The sequence below is a fragment of the Ursus maritimus genome, unplaced genomic scaffold, assembly GCF_017311325.1.
Source record: "Ursus maritimus isolate PB19 unplaced genomic scaffold, ASM1731132v1 scaffold_17, whole genome shotgun sequence".
Classification (NCBI taxonomy): Eukaryota; Metazoa; Chordata; class Mammalia; order Carnivora; family Ursidae; genus Ursus; species Ursus maritimus.
This window is the reverse complement of record NW_024424119.1, coordinates 26,477,746-26,503,274: the sequence shown is the minus strand read 5'-3', so window position 1 is coordinate 26,503,274 and position 25,529 is coordinate 26,477,746. Positions and strand designations below refer to the sequence as shown.

Genomic DNA, 25,529 nt, shown 5'->3' with positions numbered 1-25,529 from the left:
CTATCCCTCCGTCTATTTTAATTTTAAAGTAAGTTAGCAAAGGCTTCCTTCTTAATCCCCAGAGACTACCTACATAGTGACACAAACGCACAAATTTATGACAGCAACATAAATGCTCTTCTGAAGTAATGTGCAACATTAAGTGAAAATCGTTTCCTGGAAAGATATTATAGGTATCTATATTTTATTTGCCATCTTAAACATATCTGGGTCTTTATGGCCTTATTTTAAAAATGTATTTCCTTTTTATATTTCCTGGTGCAAATGGACTGCATAAATAAGCAATGTGCTATGAGGCTTCAGACCAGCCGATAAAACCTTTCAATTTTCATGCCAGCTTCTTCTTTTGTAATTCAAATCCGCCTGGAAACTGGCAGCTCTGAAAACTGAAACAAGCACTGCCACAAATACCTTGTAATGCTATCGACCTTGTCTGCCCATGCAGTGAGAAAGGGGGATGCGTATGTGTCTGCAGCCATCCAGATAACACAACTCATTTTGGGGGGGGGGGTTGGGGTGGGGATAACAGAAGCCAGCCCCAGACTGTGCACCAAAAGCAGTCATTACCAGGCGCGCTGGAGAATAAGTCTCTTCAAAATACACAGTGCATTTAAAAACCACATATGAGGCTGAGCCACTGCTGTCATTACCAATTTTAATTTAGCTCCTTCAGTTTGCCAGCCAGATAAACTCTTTAGTGCTGTTTTTTAATCTATTTGCCACATTTTATGTTTAAGATTATAGTAATATGGACAGGAGAAGGAATCACTTTTAGGGGAAATAAAGAAATAGATCCGCTTATCAGCGCCCATCAGAAAGTTCATTAATCAGCCAGGCTTTGTGCCCTCTAAATTGAAAGGTTAAATAATCCTCTCAGGAATATTTCTCGGCCCCTCCGCCAATTGTCCGGAGAGGAGCTGCCATTCATAGCACGCGGGATCGGTGACAGGGTATCTTACCACTGTTTGGACCCCAAACAATGATGGACAAATGGCCTGGTTTACAAAGAACCTTTTAGTACATGGATGGAAAAGGACCACAAGCTTTGAAGCAGGGTGGAGGGATAAGGAGGGAATGAAGACAGGATGTGGGGGGAAGGGACAGAAAAGAATACGTACATGTGTGAACCCTTGGATATTTTATCTGAATATTTACTGGGGTGGACTATAAAACATAGAAACCACATTAATATACATCTTCCAACTGTATGAAGTGCTTAACATATTCAAATTTGCTTAAATATTTTGCATACAACTGTATAGAAACCATCACTGAAAATTTGTAGAATAACAGAGCTGTGGCTCTATTATATTTATTAGCTAAAACACAGAGGATTCAAATAAACACCAAGATTTTCATTTTTACTATAACTCCACATGACTTACAACACAGAGCGTTCCCCCTCCCGATGTAACCGTGCTTATTCGCCTGAAATGGTCTTAACCAACAGTCACAAAGGCAGGGAATTCCACAGCTGTAAGGGCCTGTCTAAAGAGGGGAGAGAAATGCTTTTTTTGCTTTTACAATACGCCTTATCTTAGCTCCTGCTTGTCTTAAAATAAAGAACAAACATGGACTAGGAATGCTCTTTGAAAGAATACAAATCACAGGCAGTGAGAAAATGCTTAATTTTGTGTTGCCTTTTTTTTTTTTGCTGTGCCTCTAAGAGAATACAAGTGGAAATCTGTTAAGAGTGACCAGGCTCTTACACCTCAGCATCTTGCTGTGAAATCAGGCTGGTTTCTGGCATCAGTCATGTGAAGGCATGAAGCAGTTTCAGCTGAAGTACAAAAAAACTGATACGCTATTTTGTTTCCTTCCTCATCTGATTAACATAAATCCTCTACCCCTAGCAGAAGGTATTATAATTGGTATATGTGTATGTGTGTGTGTAAGAATTATTAAATTTCATATTATTCTCAAGATTTATGTAATCTCATTTGCTTATGACAGATAACTATATTCAGATGACACTGAAGTTACCATTTAAGAACTGAACGTTTATAACATATATTAATTATATTTTTCAAATGATACCATTGTATCTTTATATGGTACATATATTACACAGTCATTTTCATTAGGATAAGAAGTAGCCTAAATATTTTTGTGATCTACTTCTTAAATGTCTTTACAATATTTTTAGGCAAACCAAATGAAGGAAATAATCTAAATTTGCTATATTTAAAAGTTACCTACATTTCTAGAAAAGACACAGATAAAAAATAAGAAAATAAAAAGTGAGGTAAATATTTTTGTTAACAAAAGACAGTGCTTGTGAGTATTTTAATTTCAGTTAACTTTAAGAAGGAAACATTTTTAGGAGACGGAAAGTAACAAGGTCATTATGAATCTCCTCATCTCAGGCAAATAACAGTCTGATAATGTGAGTCTGGGCTATTAGTCCAGAGGCCATTTCTACAGGTGTGAAGCATGTATGGACTTGCTTTACTGGAGCTCACAGAGTGTTGAATACGAGCTATGTGCTAGGTATTGTGCCAAGTACTTTACATTTATTATCTCATTGCATACTTAAAACAAGAAAGTACCATCCCCATTTTTCAGATGAAGAAACCAACGATCTTAGAAGCCAAATATTTTAACTAGGTTTGACCATCTAAGCAAATTAAAAAGCCAGAATTTGACCCAATGTCTGATCCCAAAGCTGGCATTCTTTTCTCTACAATGACAAAAAAAATTCCCCAGTAATTCCCTCATAAATAAGTCTGCTGCTCCAAATCAATTTTATAGCATGTTTTTAAAGGACTTCAGTAAAATGAGGAAATATGGCATAGTTATAAATAAAGAAAACAGGAGAGATCCAAGAAAGACGAAATTGAGATTTTACTATATAAACAAAGCTAATGAACAATCCAAAATTTAGTTCCCCTAACTGAAAAGAAATGTGGGGATAATCCACAAATGCATGTAAAGAACCATATTTATGTAAAATTGGTATTTATAGACATGGGTACATTAGAATGTTATAAAGATGACTTTGTAATCCATCTAAATAGATTTGGCTTCATGTGACTTTTGAAAAAAGGAATGAAAATAATGTGGTACCTTTATTACCAACTGATTCATACACATGAATTCTTTTTACAAAGCTGATATGAATTTCTGAACATTCCCATGGAAAAATTCTTATTTTGCAATGTGATCTACCAGTGTATTGGCACATCAATTAAGGCAAAAGTCTATTTTAATTCCAAAGATACCTAAAAAAATTTTTTTGGTTAAATGGTTTCTAAATATGTAGCATTTTTCTTCATATAATATTTTTGATATTTCAAAAAAACCCAAGGATATTAGTTTTGGATGACCATTGCTGAGTTCAAAATAGCTGAAAGAAAATTTTACTACAAATGTACAAAACTAGTAACTATCATGACTTTCTTGTATGTGGGGATCAAATGAATTTCAAGTCTAAAATCTGATTGATTTTATCAATAATTCATTAACTTTTAGTCATTTAAGAGATTTTGCTTTTAAAATCTTTAAATTTAATTCAATTTAAGATTACTAATACAGTTTATACCATAACAGAAAATGTAACACTAGTTCAGAGAGATTGTTCATGTCAACAAGTCAAGGGGTTCTTTCAGGAGTCTTTCCCTGCAGATTATTCAAATGATTGACCAAGACCCTTAAAGGTTATGGTTGATCATGACTGTGAGTAACTAAGTGATTCCTAAATACTTAAGACCTGTTAGGAATTACTGTAATCTACCATGTCATTTACATGCATGACTACTAAAAGGAATGTTTAATACAAATATCATTGGTCCAGTATACTTTATCTACTTTTATTCTTGCACTGAAATGTCCAGAGAAGATTACGACAAACTCAATCAGCTGGAATATATTTATTTAAGGAATGGCATGAATGACCTGTTCAAAATACATATGAAAAATAATCACTTAAAAATGCTAAAATTATCCTACGTAATACTTCTATTCTCTTTATGTGTGACTAACATGACAAAGAATAGGCATCATTCAACGCTTCAGGTTTTTAAACTATAATTTATTATATAATTTAGTGTTAAATTGGATTTTGACCATTGTCAGGCTACCTGTTTATATTCATTTTTGTTACAATAGGAGCCCTACTTAAAAGTGTAGAGTTGTAAGTAAAAAAACAACGTAGTTTTATTTGCGATTATATGAATAATGTAGGTGTTTCTTAAGGAGAAGAAAGGAAAGACTTTAAAAATGTTATATATTAAAATTATAAATATTTAGAAATAGAATTTAATTGCCACAGAATGTAAGTATTAAGAAGAAATTGCCCCTATAATGACTATAATTCCTTTGTAAGTAAAGGTGAACGTACCTAGGGAACAGGAAAGGGCAGTAAAAAGTTCAAATGTAATCTGCATCCTTTTATCATCCTCAGGAGAAACCTTTGCCAACAGAAAAGAAAAAGTCCATAACAAGTATTCTTTTAAGTTTTTAAAACAGAAGTAAAACTTGAAGCCCATATAGTAAATATGTAAGTCCTAAATGTAGCGGTGTTTGCCCCCAGCTACTAAGAGGCAGACAAAAAGGCACAGGGACTTTTTTCTCAAATAAAAAAAGCTGTTTATAGTAGAGCTTCAGGTTCAATTAATTTATTACTTAACAACATGTGCTACCTAAAAAATGCCACGATGATGGGTGACTAGGACATATCTTCAGATATTTAGAAGACGGCAAAAACACAACTGCATCTAGGCCAAAACATAATTTATAATGAATCGTTTATAAATCGTGTGAATGCTGCATACTTTTCATTGCTTGATTATCTGAAACACTTAACTTAAAAGAGAATTAATGTCATAAAGCACTTGATATTATTTAAATATCTTAACACAAGAGAAAAAACCTACTCAAAATATGCCATATTGATTTCTCATTTAAAACAAATTAATTTTTGCATAAAAATACTGAAAGTCAAATAAGTTGGAAATTCTCTCTGAAGGGGATGACACCTCAGTATTTCTTAGAAAAGAAGAACATATGAAGGCTCTCCTATGTGTGTCAATAAATAATAAATAATGTCCAAATCTAAGTTTTATTCTACTCCCATTCATTAATAAGTTTGTGTACATACAATGTCTAAATTTCTGAGGAAACACTGTGAGAGGAAAAATAACATGTGCATTTATAATCCACAATGTTCACTTTTTTCCTCTTCCTTTCACAGAAGCTTTAGAAAATTGCTTTTTGATGATTTGGCAAATTGTATTTATTTTTAAATGAATCTCATTTATTGAGATTGATAATTCCAGGTTTCATTTGCTCTGAAATTGCATTTTCCAATTGCTTCCAATGATAAGTTCTAGAAAAATGTGGTCCAACATGCCAGTGAAATAAAGATTTAAAAAAAAAACAACAAACTCAGTTGACCTACTCTGTAAATGTAGTAATTACATTTTATACTAAATTCTAAATATGATGAGATTGAAGTGAAAAAAGTGCTAGAAAAATGTTGACACTAAATACTTTAAGAACAAGGTGAGTACTTAAATAAATACAAAGTATTCACATAAATTTTCCATCTGAAAAATATTTTAAAATTTGTCACTGTCCAAATGTATTTTCTAGCTCTGTTATATATGGAGTATTAGAAAATAGTCATCAGTGCTCATTCAGAAATTCTTTTTATTCAGACACTAAGTAACTTGAAACATAAAGCGTTCTGACTTATTTTGTAGTACTACAATGGGAAGACAGCCTTGAGGTACTACAAAATAGTTGTGTGCCTTCTGAATCATCAGAGCGTGATTACACTCACCTCAGCAGTATTTCAGTATTAAGGGCATTTTTAATGAAAACTAAATCTCTGAAAATTTGACAGAGAGGTAATATCTCAATAGCAACATTTAACCCATCAAAACATTGAAACAGCAATACCAGATCTTGAGGGGGAAAAATCCCGACAATGGAAACAAAGAGTATTCCTGGTTCTTGAGGAAGTCGGCAAAGCGAACTAACTACGAAAATAAGAGCTTCCAAGATGAATTTGTCAAGTGTGAGTTTATGATGATCTGTGTGCCAGGCCTCAAGATATGGTACCAAAGGAAAGTTGATTTAAATTTTCCAAAACAGAGTGAGGCCTAGTTCTCACTCTATTCTGGAGTTATTTAACACTTTAAAATACAGTATGCAACCAGTTCTATTTTCTCAAACACACAGATGGAAAAGGACCTATCACTTGATATCTACTGTGGATGGGGTTCTTGTGGGTTTTGCAGTTCTGCTTATGTAGCCAAAGAGCTCTCAAAAAAAGATTCAGGATTCCCAACATATATTCAATTAAGAGAGAAAGAGGTATTCGCCACCCCCTCTCCCCCCAAAAAAAGATTCTGGCTTGGCCCTGGCTGATTTCTGGAAACTTTTAATTTTTCATTTTAAGTTATTTTTAAAAATCCACTTCAGTGTTAGGCAGTTAGAAAACTGTTACCAATCCTATCTTGTATCACAATTCCAGGATAAAGACTTTTGGATACCTTTAGCCTCACAACAAAATTCCACTTTGTTATTCCTCTCTCTTGGACTACAAAGCATAGCTCTAGAGTTGAATTTAAATCTGTTCACATTTAGGGTTACCTACTGTGTGGTATGGCATAAGATGCTTTAGAGTAACATTCTCATTTAGTGTAAAACCCTCATTTCCGTACTGTGAAAACCCAGAAAACACATTTCTAAATTGATGTTTCCACGTAAGGAGAGAAAATGGAGGAGCAAAATGAAACGAAATTGTTAATTATGGTCCATAAGATACACTCTGGCATTCAACTAGTTCAGGTAAGACATTATTACTACCAAACTCTGGTCACCAGGTTTTTCCTAGGCTAGAAAGGAAGTGCAAAGAAATCCTACTCCTCCCCATTTCCCTGACAGCAAGTATTTTACTTTTTGAAGTGTGAATTCTAGGCATTCCAAACACTATATATAAAGAAACATTTAAAAGGTATTTCTTACAAAAAGGTTACATTTGCTTCCTAAACTTTTAGTTAAAAAGGTAGTAGGTTGTAACATATTTTAACAATGCACACAAAGAAATCTAGGCGCAAAATTAAACATAAAAGATGTATTGTCCTTTTTGATTCTTAACACACACAGCCCTCAAATAGCAAACTCCTAGTTACTTTTTAAAAAGTAAGTAGATTTAAAACAAGATTAACAAAATGTCCAAAGCATGTCAAATTATAGCCTCTACTAGTTAAAAATTCTGTTGGTTGTAAAACTCTGTTGGTGGCCATTTTGGCTTGGGATTTTTAATATAAATGAGACTAGAAATGACAGGGAATGGGGGAAGGGACTTTCCTTCTTGAATAGTTAAAGAGGGAAAATTTTACCTAAAATGAGTTATCTGAAAGATGAAAAAGAATATTCAAAGTCCGGCTTTACCAAAATCTGAAAATATAACAGAAATTAAAATACAAGAAGAGTGCTATAGTACTGAAGATTTAAAAAACTTCACAAACATTTCTGAAGGAGTAAATACATCAACTATTTGGCGAAATTATTTAATTGCTAAATAAAAATCATATATTTTTCTTTTTCCCATGCAGGGTTCCAAAGTGATCATCTAAAGTCATTAAATTATATGACATAATTTTATAGTCATTAAAATATACCAAGAAAAATGACATAGCTAAATTAGTTGTTATAATATGCACACATAATATACACATATATCTATATGGATATATATGCAGTATCTTTTTATTAAGAGTTTTATTGGCATGTACCCTTTAGAATGATGGTCTTAGTTATTTTTAATGTAGTGAAATCCAGTCAAGTTTGGTTAAAAAGCTGTTCTATTTCAGGTTCTATTCCAAGTTGTTAAGGAGGCTTTATTTTTATCTCATTTAATTGCTGAAAAGAGTGAACATTTCCCTTCTTTAATTTTTTTCTTACTTTATTTATTTATTTTTTAAAGATTTTATTTATTTATTTGACAGAGATAGAGACAGCCAGCGAGAGAGGGAACACAAGCAGGGGGAGTGGGAGAGGAAGAAGCAGGCTCCCAGCGGAAGAGCCTGACATGGGGCTCGATCCCAGAACTCTGGGATCACGCCCCGAGCCGAAGGCAGACGCTTAACGACTGAGCCACCCAGGCGCCCTGAAATTTTCTTCTTACTTTAGAATGTGTTTTAATAAATTTTTTATTTGGAACATTTTGCAAGTCCACTTATACCAATCAAATTCACCATCTTTCTAGTGTATTTGAGAAATAATGCCCTATTTAACCTACAGACTTTTTTTTTTTTTAAAGAAAGAAAGCAATTCCTAAATAGACCTTATAGTTGCTAAACTTTAGGCTATGTAAATGTCCTTCTAGTCTTACTGATAAAAAGCAGATAAAAACAACTGAAAAGTTCTCAAATGTAAACATTTCCAAACCGGATATACTAATCAACTTATTCCCCCAAAAGCACAGTTCATTTTGGGTAAGAAGTAGACACTTTTTGGATTAAAAAAAAGAAATCAATCAATGATTAAATGCAGAAATTTCCAGAGTTTTAAGAAGACCGGTTTAAAGGAATATACAGTGGCAATTCTAACCTAGGCTTCATTACTTGGTCATTGCTGAGTGATGCCATATTCACATGTGAGGGCTACTATAAGTCAATAGATGGCAGTCCATCGCCTAGTAAAAGGGCTGAAGATGATGAAACTCACCATGCATCTTGCTTTTATTCAAGATTAAATATTGCTTAATTACACACATTTGGATTTGCCTATAAACATAATTAATTGCCTATTTTATTTAGATGGATTGATACATATATACATGTTTATAAATATACTAGTTTACCATTTATATTTGCATAGTAAAGTAATTCTAAATTACTAAGTATTAAACTTGACAATTAGAAATTGTGTTACCTACAATATTATTTTGAAAAATTAATCAGAATTCCAGGTTGAGAACAATGGGTTTTTAAAAATGATTTTGTTATACCTATAAATAGAATATACTGTAACTCCCCAAAAGGTAAATTCATTGTTTTCATTTGTTTTTTCCCAACTATTCTTTTCACAATGTTTTTCAAAAGCTATACTATCAAACAAACCTTCAAATATTTCTGTTATACCAAACACCAATTTCTATCCTTCTATGACACTTATATAATAGAATATAGGTGCAAATAATGAAAAGAGTGGCTTTAGAGTAGTACTTGTCACACTTCAAGTTCTCAAGGTTGGAATTCTCTAACTTAGGGAAAAGGGAAAAGAAATGCAATTGTCAAATCCACTAGACTATTACTTAATAAAAATACTGATGAAGAAAACTGCTATATAGTTACAAAAAGTGATGATGATCTTGAAAAATATACTGGATCTCAATCAAGTTTAGGCTATAAGGATTTCACTGGAGTATGTTAGGACAAAAACAATTGCTACATAAGTATAAACATGATATATCCATGAGTTACAGCTGTAACATATGTGTGTTAACTATACATAAGAGTGTGTGTATGTTGGTATAACACTAAATATTTTAACAAAACCCAATTCGGGACTGAAGGATAGTTGAGGAATTACAGCTTTCTACTGAGAATCTTTACATAAATTAAACAGTGAAAACAGAATATGAGAACATATTCTTCATGAAAACATATATTATTCCTTGCATCTTGGGCCTGTGATAGACATACTGGTAGATTAAGTCACTTGGTTTATTTTTTATTTCTACAAGAGGAGAGCAATAAGAGGACACGTTTTTGTAAAACTTCGTCCTTTCTATTTTTACTACCTGTCTTCCTATAACCAAAACTTTTTTGAAATGTTAACCTTAAGGAACAGCTTTTATTACATTGTTATAACTATCTAACTCTAAGAATAATTTTTATTGTTGTGTCTTGCTAAGTGTAGCACATTTAGTATATTAAAAAATGACTACTAGGGCTATGGTGAACTGTTGAAATTATTTAAGCTGAATGTTAAAAACTAACTAACTTCATAATACTGAGTACTAGCCAACTGATTTCATAGTAAATTATGTTTTCTACTTCTACTTAGCCTAAATTCACAATAAAAGGAAACCAGATAATTCAATAACTTGAATGGTATTAAGCAGATGTTTATACACTTTGAATAAGTCAAGAGGAGCTTAAGGATATGACAGTTGAATTGTTCTATATGAAAGATACACTGAGCTTTTTTTAGTTTCATTAAAAAGTATGTGCAAAAATTTCAATAAAGCCAGAAAAATGATTATGGAAGATATTATGGACTGTATGCTTATGGACTGTAGATAATACAATACTTTAAAGACACTGGGTTACTGTTATTTTTTTATGGCTCCTAGCATACTTTTCCCCTTTAATTTAATGAATGTAGTCTAGGAAGACTGAGATACCATGATGTAATCATTAAATGATGTGAGTAATAAAAAAGCAATCAAAATCTTTCCAGAACAGGAAGATAGAGAATAGACTGGTGGGCAGGGGAGAAGAGAAAAAGTATATTATTGCTTTCTCAGTGCAAAAACTCTTCAGATGTTTATTATCTTCCAGGAGAAGATGCTTGTCTATATTTTATGGTCAGCAGTTCAGAGAAGGATAAATAGGCTAGGTCTTGGGGAAAATAAAAAAGGTGTTTCTACTCACCGTTAGGTGATACTGCCTCCAGATTTCTGGGCAAGCCTGGAAAATAAAAATATTGATCAGCTGGGAGCATGAAACAAGGTACTTTACAGCCTGTTGGTTTTGGCATAACCCAGCATCCACCGGTGTCGGTCACAGGAAAATAAGAAGCTTAACAGAAAGGGTCTGCATTTCAGCTTCAAAAACCTGGCTAGACAGTTTAATTGAATTTTACACTGGTTTAACACACTCCCTGCCATTGTCAGAAAGCCAGTAACAAAGTTTTCTCTCTCTTTTTTTCTTTTCAGGTTAGAAGTTTTGGGGCACTAAGATGTGATTAAGAGCCATAACTCAGTTAAACTGATAAATGAACAGCAGTGGTCAAAATCAATAAGACTCACTAAGTACACCTTTTAAGAGAACATTTTGAACCTTGGTAGGATGATAAAAAACAACAACAACAACACAATTTATAGCAGCTGCTTTAAAGAAGACTTCACTGTGGTTATGTATTTCTGATGTCTGTTGCCATCCTTTACCTAATCACTTGCTGCCAACCTTCAATACTCTGTGAAATAGAGTAAAAGAGAATTAAAACAAAACAAAACAAAAAACCACCTCAAGAATCCGAAGTCCATGTCTTTTCCCTTAAAAGTCGTCTTCTCTATCTGTACATTTGTAGGCAAATAACTTAAAAAAACAATAAGCCCTCAATAATTTTGTAAAAGATGGATTTACTGAAGCTAGACTAGGCAACAAACAAACACAAGCACCAAACAGCAGCAGCAACAACAAAAACCAGTTAGGAGACATTGTCTCATGGATATAAATACAAATCTTCTTTCCTTATACTTAAATTAGGACTCTGTTAGGGAAACACTTTCTAACCAAGTTCTTATATTTTATTGGTCTGCCATCATCTGAGAAAAAGAACGGTTGATGACAGAAAGTATTTTTTAATTATATTACAGCAATAATTAAAATATATTAAACCAATCTAAGTAAATGGCAGTTCTTAAAGTAAATGTGAATGTACAGCTTTTGTTTAAAAATGTGTGTATACACACACCCATATGTATATACACACACATATGCATGCCTAAAATTAGAATGAGTTGAGCATTTTTTAAGCCTTTATTATCTTTGACATACGCTCTGAAACAATCCTTTACCTATTTGTCACTCCTCTTTCGTTTATTTTTCAGGGTAGTGATAAAACTAATGAAGATAATTCATACAAGCTAAAGATATTATGGGTATGGTAATAATTCAGAAAATAATTTTTGAATGGCAAAACCTCTACCGATTATATCATCATAACTGATTAGACAAAAAAAAGAGTAGATAGTTCTAATTACACTGAAAATTTTAGCCACCATGTATTTTAAGTTTAACTATCCTATGTCATTTTCTAAAGAAAGGTGTGTAAATTAGACTATTGAGTGGTCAGCTTTCCAATTCAAATGTCATATTCATGCAAACTAAAGTGTCTGACTAAAAAAAGCCACTTGTACAATGATTTCTGGATGAACGACACTGATCAAAAGGAAACTATTTTTAAGAAGTAAAAAGTAGCTTTAGAAGGCAAAGATTATGTCAGGCACCAAATAACAGCCACAAACTTGTAGGTTACAAAGATTCTCAATAAAACATATATATATTTGTTTTAATAAGCATATTTACACACAAAGATTTAATGTACAATATACCTTTAAATATTCATCTCCTACCTTCTATCGTAAGCTTTTTGCTGTGTATATATAATTTGAGTTGGATTACTGTAGAGATAAGCAAGCAGTTATTTATACATTAGTTATGGATAGTTCTTGATTACCACAATGTCCTCAGAATAATACGGTTGAAAAATCGCAATCACTGAGTTGTCATACACTGGCAGAATGCCACTCTACCATGTGACCTTTTCTTGTGTTGCAGCAATTTAGTAATAAAAGAAAGAATTACTTGGTTTTTGAACAATCATCTGATTGCTCTGTACATGAAGATGATGCCTGATATAGAAAATTAATAGGGAGAGACATGAAACTTCTTTTTTCTTATTAGACAATAGTATTACAATTTTAAAAAATCCTATCTTATCTCATATAAGTACTTTTACTCAACATTTCCATGCATAGTTTCACTTTACTATTTTCTTTCAAATATATGTCTATGTAAGGTTAAAAGGAAGACTTTTTTTTCACCTCAAAATAGGGGCCAACAGAAAGCACACATCTTTAATCCTAAATATCTGGCATACAATACTTAAGATTATTATTAATAAACTTTTTAAGTGTTAATTTTTTTTGCTTTTTGTGGCTTCTACTTCTCACCATTCCTTAGTCACTGCACATATTTTTCTTTTTATCAAACAGAATGTCATAGTATCCATATTTATGCATCTATTGCATAGAAAATTTAGACAAAATACATTAATTTCTAAAGCAAGAGGCTTACTACTGCAATGGGAACTTTTGAAAAAATTTATTTTAAAGTATTTGAAATGAATGACTAGCCTACTGTGGACCTCATCTAAGATGAAAATGTAACAAACTATTAAAATACAACTGTATTTGTTGGTTGTCCTGGTGATCTCACCTCACTGGCACTTAGATGGATAGCAACCCAAAGAGCCTCCTCAAGTCTCACAACTGAAAACACACAAAGTGTACTTGTACATCTGTTTTAGCAATGTGCTACATTGTTTGCCAACTTTTGCCCAACTAGTTTTCCCCTCCATTGTATTTTGTATAATAAACCATACATGAATAACTGAGTGTTATTATTCATAAAATTCAAAGATGAATCAACACAGTTTGCCACACCAGATGAATTGAGAGTTTATATTGTGCATTTCAACCCATATTGAATTTTATCAGGTGCTAATTATTGTTTTACGAGAACAACGGCTTAGTGCATCTGTTGTTTAATTCCCACTTCCCTATTCTCAAATGTGAACATCAAAGAAAATAAAACACTCAATCTTAAACAGCCCCTGACAGCAGACCAAGACTCAAGTGCTCAATAGACAAGGCCCTTGCCACCAGTTCTCATATTTCCACAACAATGAACAAACACAAAAACAGCACTAAGCGGCCTTTCCTCCTCCTCAGCTCCCCTTGGCCAGTTGTCTGCCTTGTACTAGAGAGAGCCCTTGAACGCAGCCCTGCTGGGAACACAGCACAGGAGAAAGGATTAGCCTTACTAACATGCTAGCATTTGCAAAAGGGAAGAAAAAAACCCCCAGTACTGTATTTGGTATATGAATAACCAAAATGTATGAGCTGACAGGAGACCAGGACAGGCCTGTGGCTCCCCGGGAGAAAATGTAGCTGTGATGAGTGACAGGGCTTTCAGGAAATATGTTCACAATCACAGACAGTGAAGGCCATGACCTAGATCGTTTAAGAGCTTGTCTTGTCAAATTATCAAAAGCTTCTTCCTCTCTGAATAAAGAGTGACATAAGTGAGTGTCAGAAAGCTGCAGGCTGACAAGCCAAGCATACAATAACAGAATGCACGTCACATACATGCTGAACACCGCCACTGCTAGCGGCAAATCTTAATGAGAGCGCGGCCAGCCCAGGAGACTTGGGTCCCTGCTGGCACAGCTACTCATCTCACAAAAATCCTTCAGCTCCAAGTCAGTTAGGCTCTGACACGACAACTACAATTACGAAACACAACTTTTTAACAGAATCCTCTGGTGCTTTGTCAAAGCCTCTGTTGTTAGGAGCTGGCCCCCTCAAGTCACTGCAGCAAAACAAAAGATTTAATAAAACAAGCAATATTCATTGATGGTGAATAACATAAATAAAAGAGAATGAAGAGAAAATTTAGTTTAAAATTTGTTGAATGAAAAGATATGGGAAAAGCATTCCAGTCTCTGGACTCAACCACCATCCTGACTTTTCCATATGCACATTAATGTAATTTTAGGTGCCTTCATTAAAAAGAATGTCCCTACTCTGAAGCTTCATCAGCAGGCTCCTCAAATAATTATATCAAGTCATTTGATTTTCCAGATACTTTAGTAGTCATGGTGTATATACACTACTCAGAGACACAAAATACTTACATATCTTAGTATACATATACTCTGAATATATGTGAAGTAAATTTTCTCCTTTAAGGAGTATTTTGAAGAGAATATTTTGGCCATAGCTTTCAATAGAAATTCCATAAAGACGTCTCTAAGGTCTGAAATTACAGAAATATACGACTGAAATTCAAGGTAAGTTACTATTTTAATAGTGCTTGTTATAGTTCTATTGTGTAAGAATTTGTCATTCATGATAAAGAGGAGCTGTAAACATATAACAGATATATGTGGCAATGTGTAGAGAATCTACATAAATTTTTTCCCACCTATCAGTATGGAAAGCCATGCATTGGTCTCTATCGCTAAGCTGACAAAATGAACCAGAATTAATGAAATCATCTTTCCATCCAAGGTCAAATTTTAATCAGTCCCTATACTCTTAACCCTCTGTAATCAGGGAAACTGACAAGCCTAATTTTTTGCTCAAAGATACTTCTCTTTGATATTCTCCTAACTTAAGTGTGGTTATGATGGCATAAAGTTCGTCCATAATAGATTACATTTTAGGTTTACTGCAAAATATAACAGTTCTTATTTATAGGAAATTATATCAAAATAATCAGCTAAAAAATAAAATAAACCATATAGACAATACACTGGGTTACCTCAAGCACCCATATTTCCATTAAAATTTTTTTTCACATCAGAATTAACAAATCTTTCTGGAGACATCTTGATTGTGATTCTAGACTACTGTAACATAAGTTAATTTTACAAATAGTTGATAATATTTGTAGTATGCCTGCTGGTTGTTAGCTAAAGGTAAACGTTACAAGAGCCAGTAAAATGAAGCACGATAATGTAGGGGCTAAAATCAGTGACTCTAGAGCCAAAATGGCTGGATTCAAATCCTGACTCCACTATTTACTATCTTGGGCAAGTTATACATCTCTCTGTTTCTTTTCTCATTAGTAAAATGGGGGTAACAGTACCTCTTCAAAGGGCTGTTATGATGGCTAAAGAGTTGGTTAAGTATAAAGTCCTTAGAACAGTGCCTGATGTGTAGCAAACACTCAATTGTATTAATTAGTGCTATGATAACAATTTGGCATTCTCCATTCTTCTGATGCAAAAACTGATCATGGGGAAATGGCATCAATAAGGTAGCTGAAATAAGTGAAATCTATGGCAAAACAGTCAACTCTCAGATGTGACCAAACCTAAGAGAATGCAAAAACTCATCCTTTAAGTGAGCTGTTGATATAGACAATGACAGTGAGAAAAAAAGATCCAAAAGGGCAAATGAAAATACATATTTTGTCAGGAGATAGCTGCTTGCAGCTACTTTCTTTGTAGAAAGAAAACAATTCAGAAACATCAATTAGCAACTACTGCACCATATGCAATGTACCTATTTTTACATTTAACTGAGGCGCACTCACTCAGTAATGCTCTTATTTGTTCAAAAATACACAGCAAAGAATATGTGATCAGATAAATCTGATCTCAGATATAACAGTTAAATTTTGAAATAAAAAAAAACAAAATATCTTGATCACTGGTGAAAAATGAAAGTATTCCATGCCACTCTCAAAAGTTTATATCTTTCTTCAGTTTACTCAAGCTTACTTAATTCTTTTTACCGCAAGGTTTAAATAATAACAACAATCTCAGGGTCCTCACTAACCTTTCTCTCTTGCCTTTCTTATAATAGCTAAACAGCTACCACCTGTAGGCTGAGTAAGTGACTATCAGGAAGGAGAAACTTGGAGGGATAGAGCCCTATAATTTGGGGAATCTATCTAGCCACTTTAGTAGTGAATACATAATCATGTACATAACTGAAGAAAGGTCTTATTTCCTGCTCTCTAGCATCTTAATTCTCTCTTTTTATAGCTTTTGGCACACTCAGATGTCTCCCTGTTTCTAAAAACACCCAGAACATCTTCTGGACAACAGTTAAAACTCCAGCTGATTTCACTGTCTCTTTGGTATTGGTGCCGACATTCTGAGATAACTATGAACTAGTTCTCATACCTTCTCTACCACACTGCTTCCCTAAGCCCATCAGCAGGGACCAGAAGTTTTAAACTAGATTCAGAAGAGATAAAGTAAAGGTAAAATAATTTTAAAATGGCAGTTCAGAACTTTATTTATAAACCAATTATACAAAGTCCATCATAAATAACAAATATGTAGTAGAACAAATCATTTAAAACTACTGAAAATAATCCTGATTCATCTTAACCAACTACATTAAACTCCTTTTATTGATAATTATTCCCTGATATCCAGTTCTACTTCTCTAGTTCTCATGGGATTCTCCTGGGGAAATTTCCTTTTCATTTTCTCCCAGGAATCTTATCCAGGGTATGTCAGGGATACAAGTAATCACCTTTAGGTCCAAAGTTGTGCTGATACTATAGTAACTTTAAAGAGTTGTCCTTTTTTTTTTTTTTTTAAAGAATAACACTAAATATTATAAAAGTAATGCATATTCATTATAAAACCAGAAAATACAGATAAACAAAAATAAAAGTCACCTATAATACTACCACCTGAAATAACTACTGCAAAATTTCAGAATATTTTATTCCAAACTTTCTTCTATATACAAACAATAAACAACTGAAAAACAAGATTTAAAAAGCAATACCAAAATCTACAGTTCCGAGAAAAATGAAGTACTTAGGTATAAATCTAAGTATGTAGAGAACGTATACACTGATAATTACAAAACTCTGATAACAGAAACTAAAGACCTAAGTAAACAGAGCCACATACTATGTTCATGGATTGAAGACTCAAAATATTAGAGTCAAGTCTCTCCATAGTGATCCACAGACTGAACACAATACCAGTCGAAGTCCCATCAAGATATTTTTGTAGGTACGTACAACTTATTCTAAAACTTACCTGGAAAAGGAAAGGAACTACCATAGCTAATGTAATTTTATAAAATAATAACAAAGTTTAAGAAATCATACTATCTAATTTTAACACTTACTACAAAGCTGTAATATTGTAAGACAGTATGATATTGGTGAGGGGAACAGACACTTAAATCAATGCAACAGAACAGACTCCAGAAATGAGTCCACAAATGTGGACATTTAATCTTTGACAAAGAGGTAAAAGCAACTCATTGGAGAAAGGATAGTCTTTTCAACAAATGGTAATGAACAACTAATCATCCATGTGTAAAAAATAAATCAATCTCATACTTTATGCAAAGATGAACTCAAAATGGATCACAGATCTGAATATAAGACATAAAACAATAAACATTTTGGGATAACACACAGGAGAGATCGTTGTTAACTGCAGTTGGATAAAGAGTTCCTAGAAAGTACATCAAAAGCACAATTCATAAAAGACAAAACATTGACAAACTGGATTTCACCAAATTTAAAAACTACTGCTCTGCCAAAGACTGTCAAAAGAATAAAAAAGATAAGCTACAGATTGGGAGAAAATGTATGGAAATCACATATCTAAAAAACCCCTTATATCCAAAATACTGAAAAAACTCTCAAAACACAACAATCAGAAAATAAACGCAGTAACTAAAAACTAGGAAAGGATCTGGACACTTCACCAAAAAGGATAAAAGGATAGCAAATAAGCACATGAAAGGATATTCAACCTTTTTAGCCATTAGGCAAATGTAAACTAAAACAAGCCAGATAGTACACAACTATTAGAATGGCTAAAATAAAAAATATTGACAACATCAAATGCTGATGAGGATACAGAGCAACTAGATTTCTCACTTTGCTAGTAGGAACGCAAATGGTTCAACCACTCTGGAAAACAATATGGCAGTTTCTTATAAAGTTAAACATACATAGGACTAGCAATCTCCACCTGGAAATTTACCCCAAAGGAATGAAAACTATGTTCACACAAAAGACTATAAACAAATATTCACAGCAGCCTTATTTGTAGTAGTCAGAAATCATAAACAACCCAAATGTTCCTCAATGGATAAATAAACTATAATACATCCATACAATGGAATACTACGAAGGAATAAACTACTGACACAGGAACAACTCAGATCAATCTCCAAGCTACCAGGTAAGTGAAAGAAGCCAGTCTCAAAACTTTGCAATGGTGTGATTCCATTTACATGACACTCTTGAAAAAACAAAACTATAGTAATGGAGAACAAATTAATGGCCAGAGTTAGGGATGAGGGGAGGGTGTGACTATACAGAGATAGCATGAGGGAGTTTTTTTGGAGGTGATGAAACTGTTCTGTATTCTGATTGTGGTGGGGCTTACATGAATCCATACATATTCATATAACTGAACACCAAAAGAAAAAAAGTCAGTTTTACTATTAAAAAAAGAATGGGATGCCTGGCTGGCTCAGTCAGTGGAGCATGTGACTCTTGATCTTGGGGTTATAAATTTGAGCCCCATGTTGGGTGTAGAGATTACTTAAAAATATAATCTTAAAAAAAAAAAAAGAATGAATATAGGCTAGATTGGTTACTGATGATACGATTCCTAAAATGTTTTAAGCAGTAATAGAATATTGTACATTACATATCAAGGTAAAAAATTATAAAATGAATATAAATTCACTATAAAAATATAAAGAATAGTGGGGTGTCTAGATGGCACAGTTGGCTGAGCGTCCAACACTTGGTTTTGGCTCAGGTCGTCATCTCAGGGTCAAGAGACTAAGGCCCGAGCCCACTCTGCTCAGGGTGGAGTCTGCTTGGGACTCTCTCCCTTTACCCTTCCCCACAATGCTCTCTGTCATTCTCTCTCTCTAAAATAAATATATAAAAATCTTTAAAAAAATATATATATATAGAATAGACATTAAAAAACTATAATTCTTGACATAACTATAGTAAAACATTTTGGAATACTTCATTTCAAATTTTTTTCCATGCAAATCTATATACGTATATAAATACGTGTATTTATTTGTATGGAAACAGGATTATATTTCATATACTATTTTGTAATTTATGTATTTCACTTAATGTACTGGTAACTTTAGATTTCAATATTCATTTTTATATTTTAAATTTTTAAAAAAGATTTATTTTATTATTTATCTTAGAGAGAGGGGGAGGGGCAGAAGGAGAAAGAGTCTCAAGCAGACTCTGCACTGAGTGCAGACCTGGATGTGGAGCCCAATCTAATAACCCTGAGATCATGACCTGAGGCAAAAGCAAGAGTCCCATGCTTCATCAACTGCGTCACCCAGGCACCCATTTCATCATTTTTTAAATAGCTGAAGAGTATTTCATTACATAGGATGTACTGTAAGTTACTTAAATGAGCTAGAATGTTAAATTTTGGGGTTGCTTCTAATTTTCATTATTATAACAATTCTGAGATGAACATTCTTGTAGATGTATCTTTACAAACATCCACGACTGAATTCCAGCAAGGTTATCCAAATGTACTTCTGTATCCACCACAACTTCTCTAACATTATTACTGTTAAGAAGACATCTTTCTTCCTAGTAATTTATAAGAGATTTTTCTATATTATAGAAATCATGCATTTTATAAAAATCTTACCCAAGTTGCGGTCTGTCATTTAATTTTATTAATGGTCTTTTTGGATAGACATTTTTTAAAAGTTAAATCTATTGTCCCTTTTCCTTTATGGTTTCTGAAATTGGTGTCTTTGTTTTCCAAAAAGAGCATTTAATCCATTTATTTATTGTGATAATTGATATGTCTGGTCCTATTTTTATCCTCATACTTGTATTTTTTAAGCATTCTTGCTGTTTCCATTTTTTCCTATCACTTGTTATATTGTTTCTTTTGCCTCATTATTAATTAGTAATCTAAAATTTATATGGCTTATTTCTCTTATAATTAAAACAAACTAAATTTTATTGGAATTATCTATGATTCACCTTATAGCTTTCAAATTACATTTTAAAATAACTTTTCCTAAAATTAATTAGCTTAAAAACAGATCAATAGGAAGTATTCATACACACACTTTATGCCTTCCCGGTTTCAGTGTTCATTGCTGCTAATTTTATTCTGACTTTTCCAATAAATTCACAAATGAACAACAGCTTGGCCATGTCATCTATTTTTCTCAGAATGCTCTATCCTCTAGAGATTTCTCTACTGCCTTCTGGCATTTAGTATTGCACAGGAGAAGTTTGATGCAAGCTTGATGTTGTGTGTGTGTGTACGTGCAATGTGATATTTTCCTGTCTGGATGTCTGTGTGGTTTTCATTTGTTTGACATTCAGACATTTCACTAGCATATGTCTAGATGTGGGACTTTTTTCTCTCTCCTATTGGGTGCATGCTCTCTTAATCAGAATTTTTGTTCATTTTGCTTTGGATCACTTCTCTAATTCACAAGGTGAAAAATGAATTGGGATTTTCTCAATTTTTCTATTTATTATAATGAGTTTATTTCATTTGGGGTCATCACTGATTCCTTTTTTAATCTACCAGTTCTTCATATTGCCCTCTATCAGCTCATCCTAAAAAAAAAAAAAAAAAAAAAAAATTAAAAAAAGAGAAACTTATGTCAATCTGGCTAGTATTGGGAACTGAGGTGGTATCTGCCAAGGACTGTATACGTCTCTGACAACCTTCACGGAAAAATTTAGTTTTCTCAGAGGTCTGGTTTGTGAGGAACAGGGAAGGAGTTTTAATTATAAAGATCTGCAAAGTACAGATGGTTTATCCCACTGAAAACTGTGATCTACTTCATTAAAAGACCATTCCTATTGTCCCAGATTCTTATAAATGTATCAAGGTAAAGGTTACGTATAAGCCTCCCTCCACCAAGTGAAGTAGTGGTAGGTGCTGGGGTTGATGAGGTGGGTAAGAAAGAAGGATTTAGAAGTGAGACCCTATAGTTTATTTCATTATTGATTCCTGTGTAAAAGATCACTAAGGAAAAAATAATAAAAAATTAAGAATAACACTTCATGAGGTAATTAATTTAAAAGATGAGTCTTGTCTTCTTATATATCTGAAACTTCCCCAATACAATGATTAGTGTTCTCAGGGTGTATACTTTTCCTTTAGTACCTATGACTACAGTGAGAATTATTTTAACATTATGTAACTTAAAGTTCAATTAGCTCATAATATTTTATTACAGAATCTTCTTGAGTTCCTGAAATTCTTAAATAGCATATAATTATTATTATTTTGATTAAGGCAATAATCATTAGAAGGCTATACAACATGGCAAAATCATACTTGTTACTGAACTGAAATCTTGCAGAAATCATCTTTCTGCTTGTAAACAAAGGAAACAATACAATAAGAAGACAAATAACAGCAAAGCTAATCATGTCTCCTAGCCCTCTTCCAATCCATTATCAGTCAGCTGAGGAAATCCAATGTTAGCAGCCTACTAGCTTGGTATGCATTCTTCTACCCCATTTATTTTTGTTCATAAAGATATATATATATGTGTATATATATATGTATATATATATATGTATATATATATATAGATTATATAGAGCTAATAGAGATTATATGGAGCTCATTTAAAACACACACACACACACACACACACATATATATATATATATATTTTAAGTAATCTTAAACTCAAACTCACAGCCCCAATATCAAGAGTCACATGTTCCTCCAACTGAGCCAGCCAGGCACCCCTCATTTTGTTTTTTACTGAAATAGAATCATTCTACAGACATCTGTAAATTTTCAAGAGGAAATGTGTGTACCTCTTAAATGGAATACCTAAGTAATTTAATTAGTATATAACTGAAAAAAACAGTGTTGTCTTTAAGATGAGTAACTGGCGGGGCGCCTGGGTGGCTCAGTCGTTAAGCGTCTGCCTTCGGCTCATGGTGTGATCCCAGCGTTCTGGGATCAAGCCCCACATCAGGCTCCTCCGCTAGGAGCCTGCTTCTTCCTCTCCCACTCCCCCTGCTTGTGTTCCCTCTCTCGCTGGCTGTCTCTATCTCTGTCAACTAAATAAATAAAATCTTAAAAAAAAAATGAGTAACTGGCAAAGACAGATGTCCATAATTAAGTCTGAATACTTTCACAGGTTTAAAATCATTCTCTGTTGCTGTATTTTCCTTCACGAGGGACAATTTGAGGGAGATTATTAGAACTTAGTCAGAAAACTGTATGAGGGGCACCCAGGTGACTGAGTTGGTTAAGCATCTGACTTAGACTCAGGTCGTGATCTTGGGGTCCTGGTATTGAGCCCAGTGTGAGGCTCCATGGTCAAAGGGGAGTCTGCTTCTCCCTTTCCCCATCCACCTCCAGCTCATGCTCATTCTTTCTCTCAAATAAATAAAACCTTAAAGAAAAAGAAAAAGAAAACTATGAGATTTATAAAGTCCAGGGGAGTTGACCTTAGTATATAATGCTTAATAAATAAAATTTTTAGCCTTCCAGGTGTTAATGAGAATCTGATTTCCTTAATTTCACTCCCCAAATTCATAGCTTATATAACTATGTCCCAAAATTTGCCCTTATTATTGGATCTAATAGTCAAATTCAAGTCCAAGTCTACATGGGCTTTTATACTTGGACTGAAAATTAAAAAAAAAAAAAAAGAAAGAAAGAAAAAGAAAAGGTGAGGGGTATAATGAGTTTGAAATTTAACAAAATTTCCAGTGGTCTGCGGCTGTATTTCTCAAAGACTCAGGTCTTCCCAATGTGACTGCACTGAAAAGTTCATACCTAAGTCCCATAAAATTCTCAATGAAAAACTAAAATTTATTTATTCCTTTAATTTTTAGGGCTGTTAATTTTGGTAGACAAACTATAAGGAGACAATCCTTCTCCTCTTTCGGTGGAAGTTAGGGGTCTGGGGAAAGGAACTGTCTCTAACCTCTACAAACTTATTCTTATAACTTCTATAAAGAAAATGTAAACCTGCTCTCAATCTGAAAAGGTCTACTGAAAGTGACTAGAGCTACAGTTGAGGAGTTGAGGAGACTGGGGGAAATTGTCAGGTTAGTCACAGATGACGAGAAAGGATACCATTTAGTACAATTTCAAAGTAAGGACTGGTTTCTCCTTCAAATTGTAACCATGCTAAATTACATACCATCAGTTAAAACTTTCTACCCTCTAAGGTTATTTCCATAAGTTTATATATATATAACCATGAAAAGTTTCAGATATTCATTTATTAGGTGGTTTGGGAACAGTTCCAATGAATTATTAATTACTAATTTCAGGATTTACTCCCTGAACAATGAACACATATGAATTTTCACTAACATTATCATGAGTTTTGCATATACACCAATCAAGAGGATAAGAGACCTCAAGCACAGAATCTACTTAACTTCCTTGGGGGTATTCTGGTCTCTCAGGTAAATAAGCATTTTATAAGCCTATTCAACAATTATTTTTTTTTAAGCAAATCAATCAATCCTAGTCATGACCCTTGTTCTAATATTATGCTTAAACAACATGAAATGCTGTAAAAAGCAAGAGCAATAAAGTATTCTAACCCAAGTCATATTTTCTTTTATTCTCAAAAGTTGTAATGTTTAGGTGTCAGCAGAACTACATATTTATGTGAACATACATATCAATCTATTACAATGATTTACTTTTTGTCTTGACTTCAATGAAGTTCGGCAGGTAAATTAGTTTATGATTATTTGAATTGTAAAAGGTTATCAGAACGTTAGTTTTATTTTTCCTTTCTTCAAATTTGTCTTTTTAAGGCACTGAAAAAGATGACACAGTATATTCCATCACAAAGTGATAGATGAGATTTTTCCACATGAAAGCTAATGGTTGACAAACCAAAAACACAGGACTGCATCAATACCTATAATACTGGTTTAAAATGGAGATATAGGAAAATCACTAAAGAAAATACTTAAGAAAGTAGAACTGACTATTTAAGGTAGTGGGAGGGAAAACAAGAAAAAGGATTTCCTTTGCCTTAGATATGTCATTTTATTTTATGTATACTATAGGTATTATAGCTTTTGGAAAATCTGTTGAAACTTGATTTTAAATATTATTGAGAGATGCCTACCTCTTAATGAGTCAAGCTGAGAATTTCCAAGCCCGTATATCAATGTGCAGGATCTAACAACTTTCACAAGCACAACTGGATGGTGGGTAGGTAAGTGGGGTCTGTTGCCCCTAATTCACTTATTTGCTTATTCGATAATCCTACAGGTGAGGTACTCTGCTACAAGCTGGAGATACAGGATCGAACATGTCTGAAAACAGACATGGAGCTTACACTCTAATTAAGGGAGACAGAAAAATACATAGAATGTACGATATAACTGTTATGGAGGAAACAAAGCAGGGAAGAAGGGCAGGGGATGTTGGAGGTACTGTTTTAATTAAGGTGGTCAGGGAAGGCCTCTCTAAAAAGGGGACATATGTGTAAAGGCATGAAGGAGATGAATCATTGTGGATACCTGGATACCCAGCAGAGAGAACAGCAGGTAGAGGCAAGAACATGTTTGTTCTTTTAAGGAACAGCAAGGAGACCAGGTGGAATAAGCAAGGGATAACTACAAGTGATGTGGTCAAGAAACCAGATCATATACAGCCTTGTTGGTGATTCTAAGGCCTGTAGCTTTTACTTTGGGAGAGATGCAAAGTCTTATTTGAGGATTTTGGATAGAGGATTGATATAATCTGAGTTATGTTTAAAAAGGATTACTCTGGGGCGCCTCAGCTGGCCAAGTCAGTAGAGCATGCAATTCTTTTTTTTTTTTTTTTTTTAAAGATTTTATTCATTTATTCGACAGAGAGAGACAGCCAGCGAGAGAGGGAACACAAGCAGGGGGAGTGGGAGAGGAAGAAGCAGGCTCATAGTGGAGGAGCCTGATGTGGGGCTCGATCCCATAACGCCGGGATCACGCCCTGAGCCGAAGGCAGACACTTAACTGCTGTGCCACCCAGGCGCCCCAGAG

General features: G+C 33.7%; 1 protein-coding gene across 2 annotated transcripts in view; it reads right to left on the bottom strand.

Moving 5' to 3' along the window:
• The window catches only part of ZCCHC7 (zinc finger CCHC-type containing 7), a 241,747-nt gene that overhangs the window by 18,574 nt on the left and 197,644 nt on the right, over positions 1-25,529 (bottom strand). For both annotated transcript variants that reach the window (XM_008707832.2, XM_008707831.2), the window contains exon 6: positions 10,614-10,649. In XM_008707832.2, the coding sequence (XP_008706054.1) occupies positions 10,614-10,649 (36 nt within the window). The remainder of the gene's footprint in view (positions 1-10,613; positions 10,650-25,529) is intronic.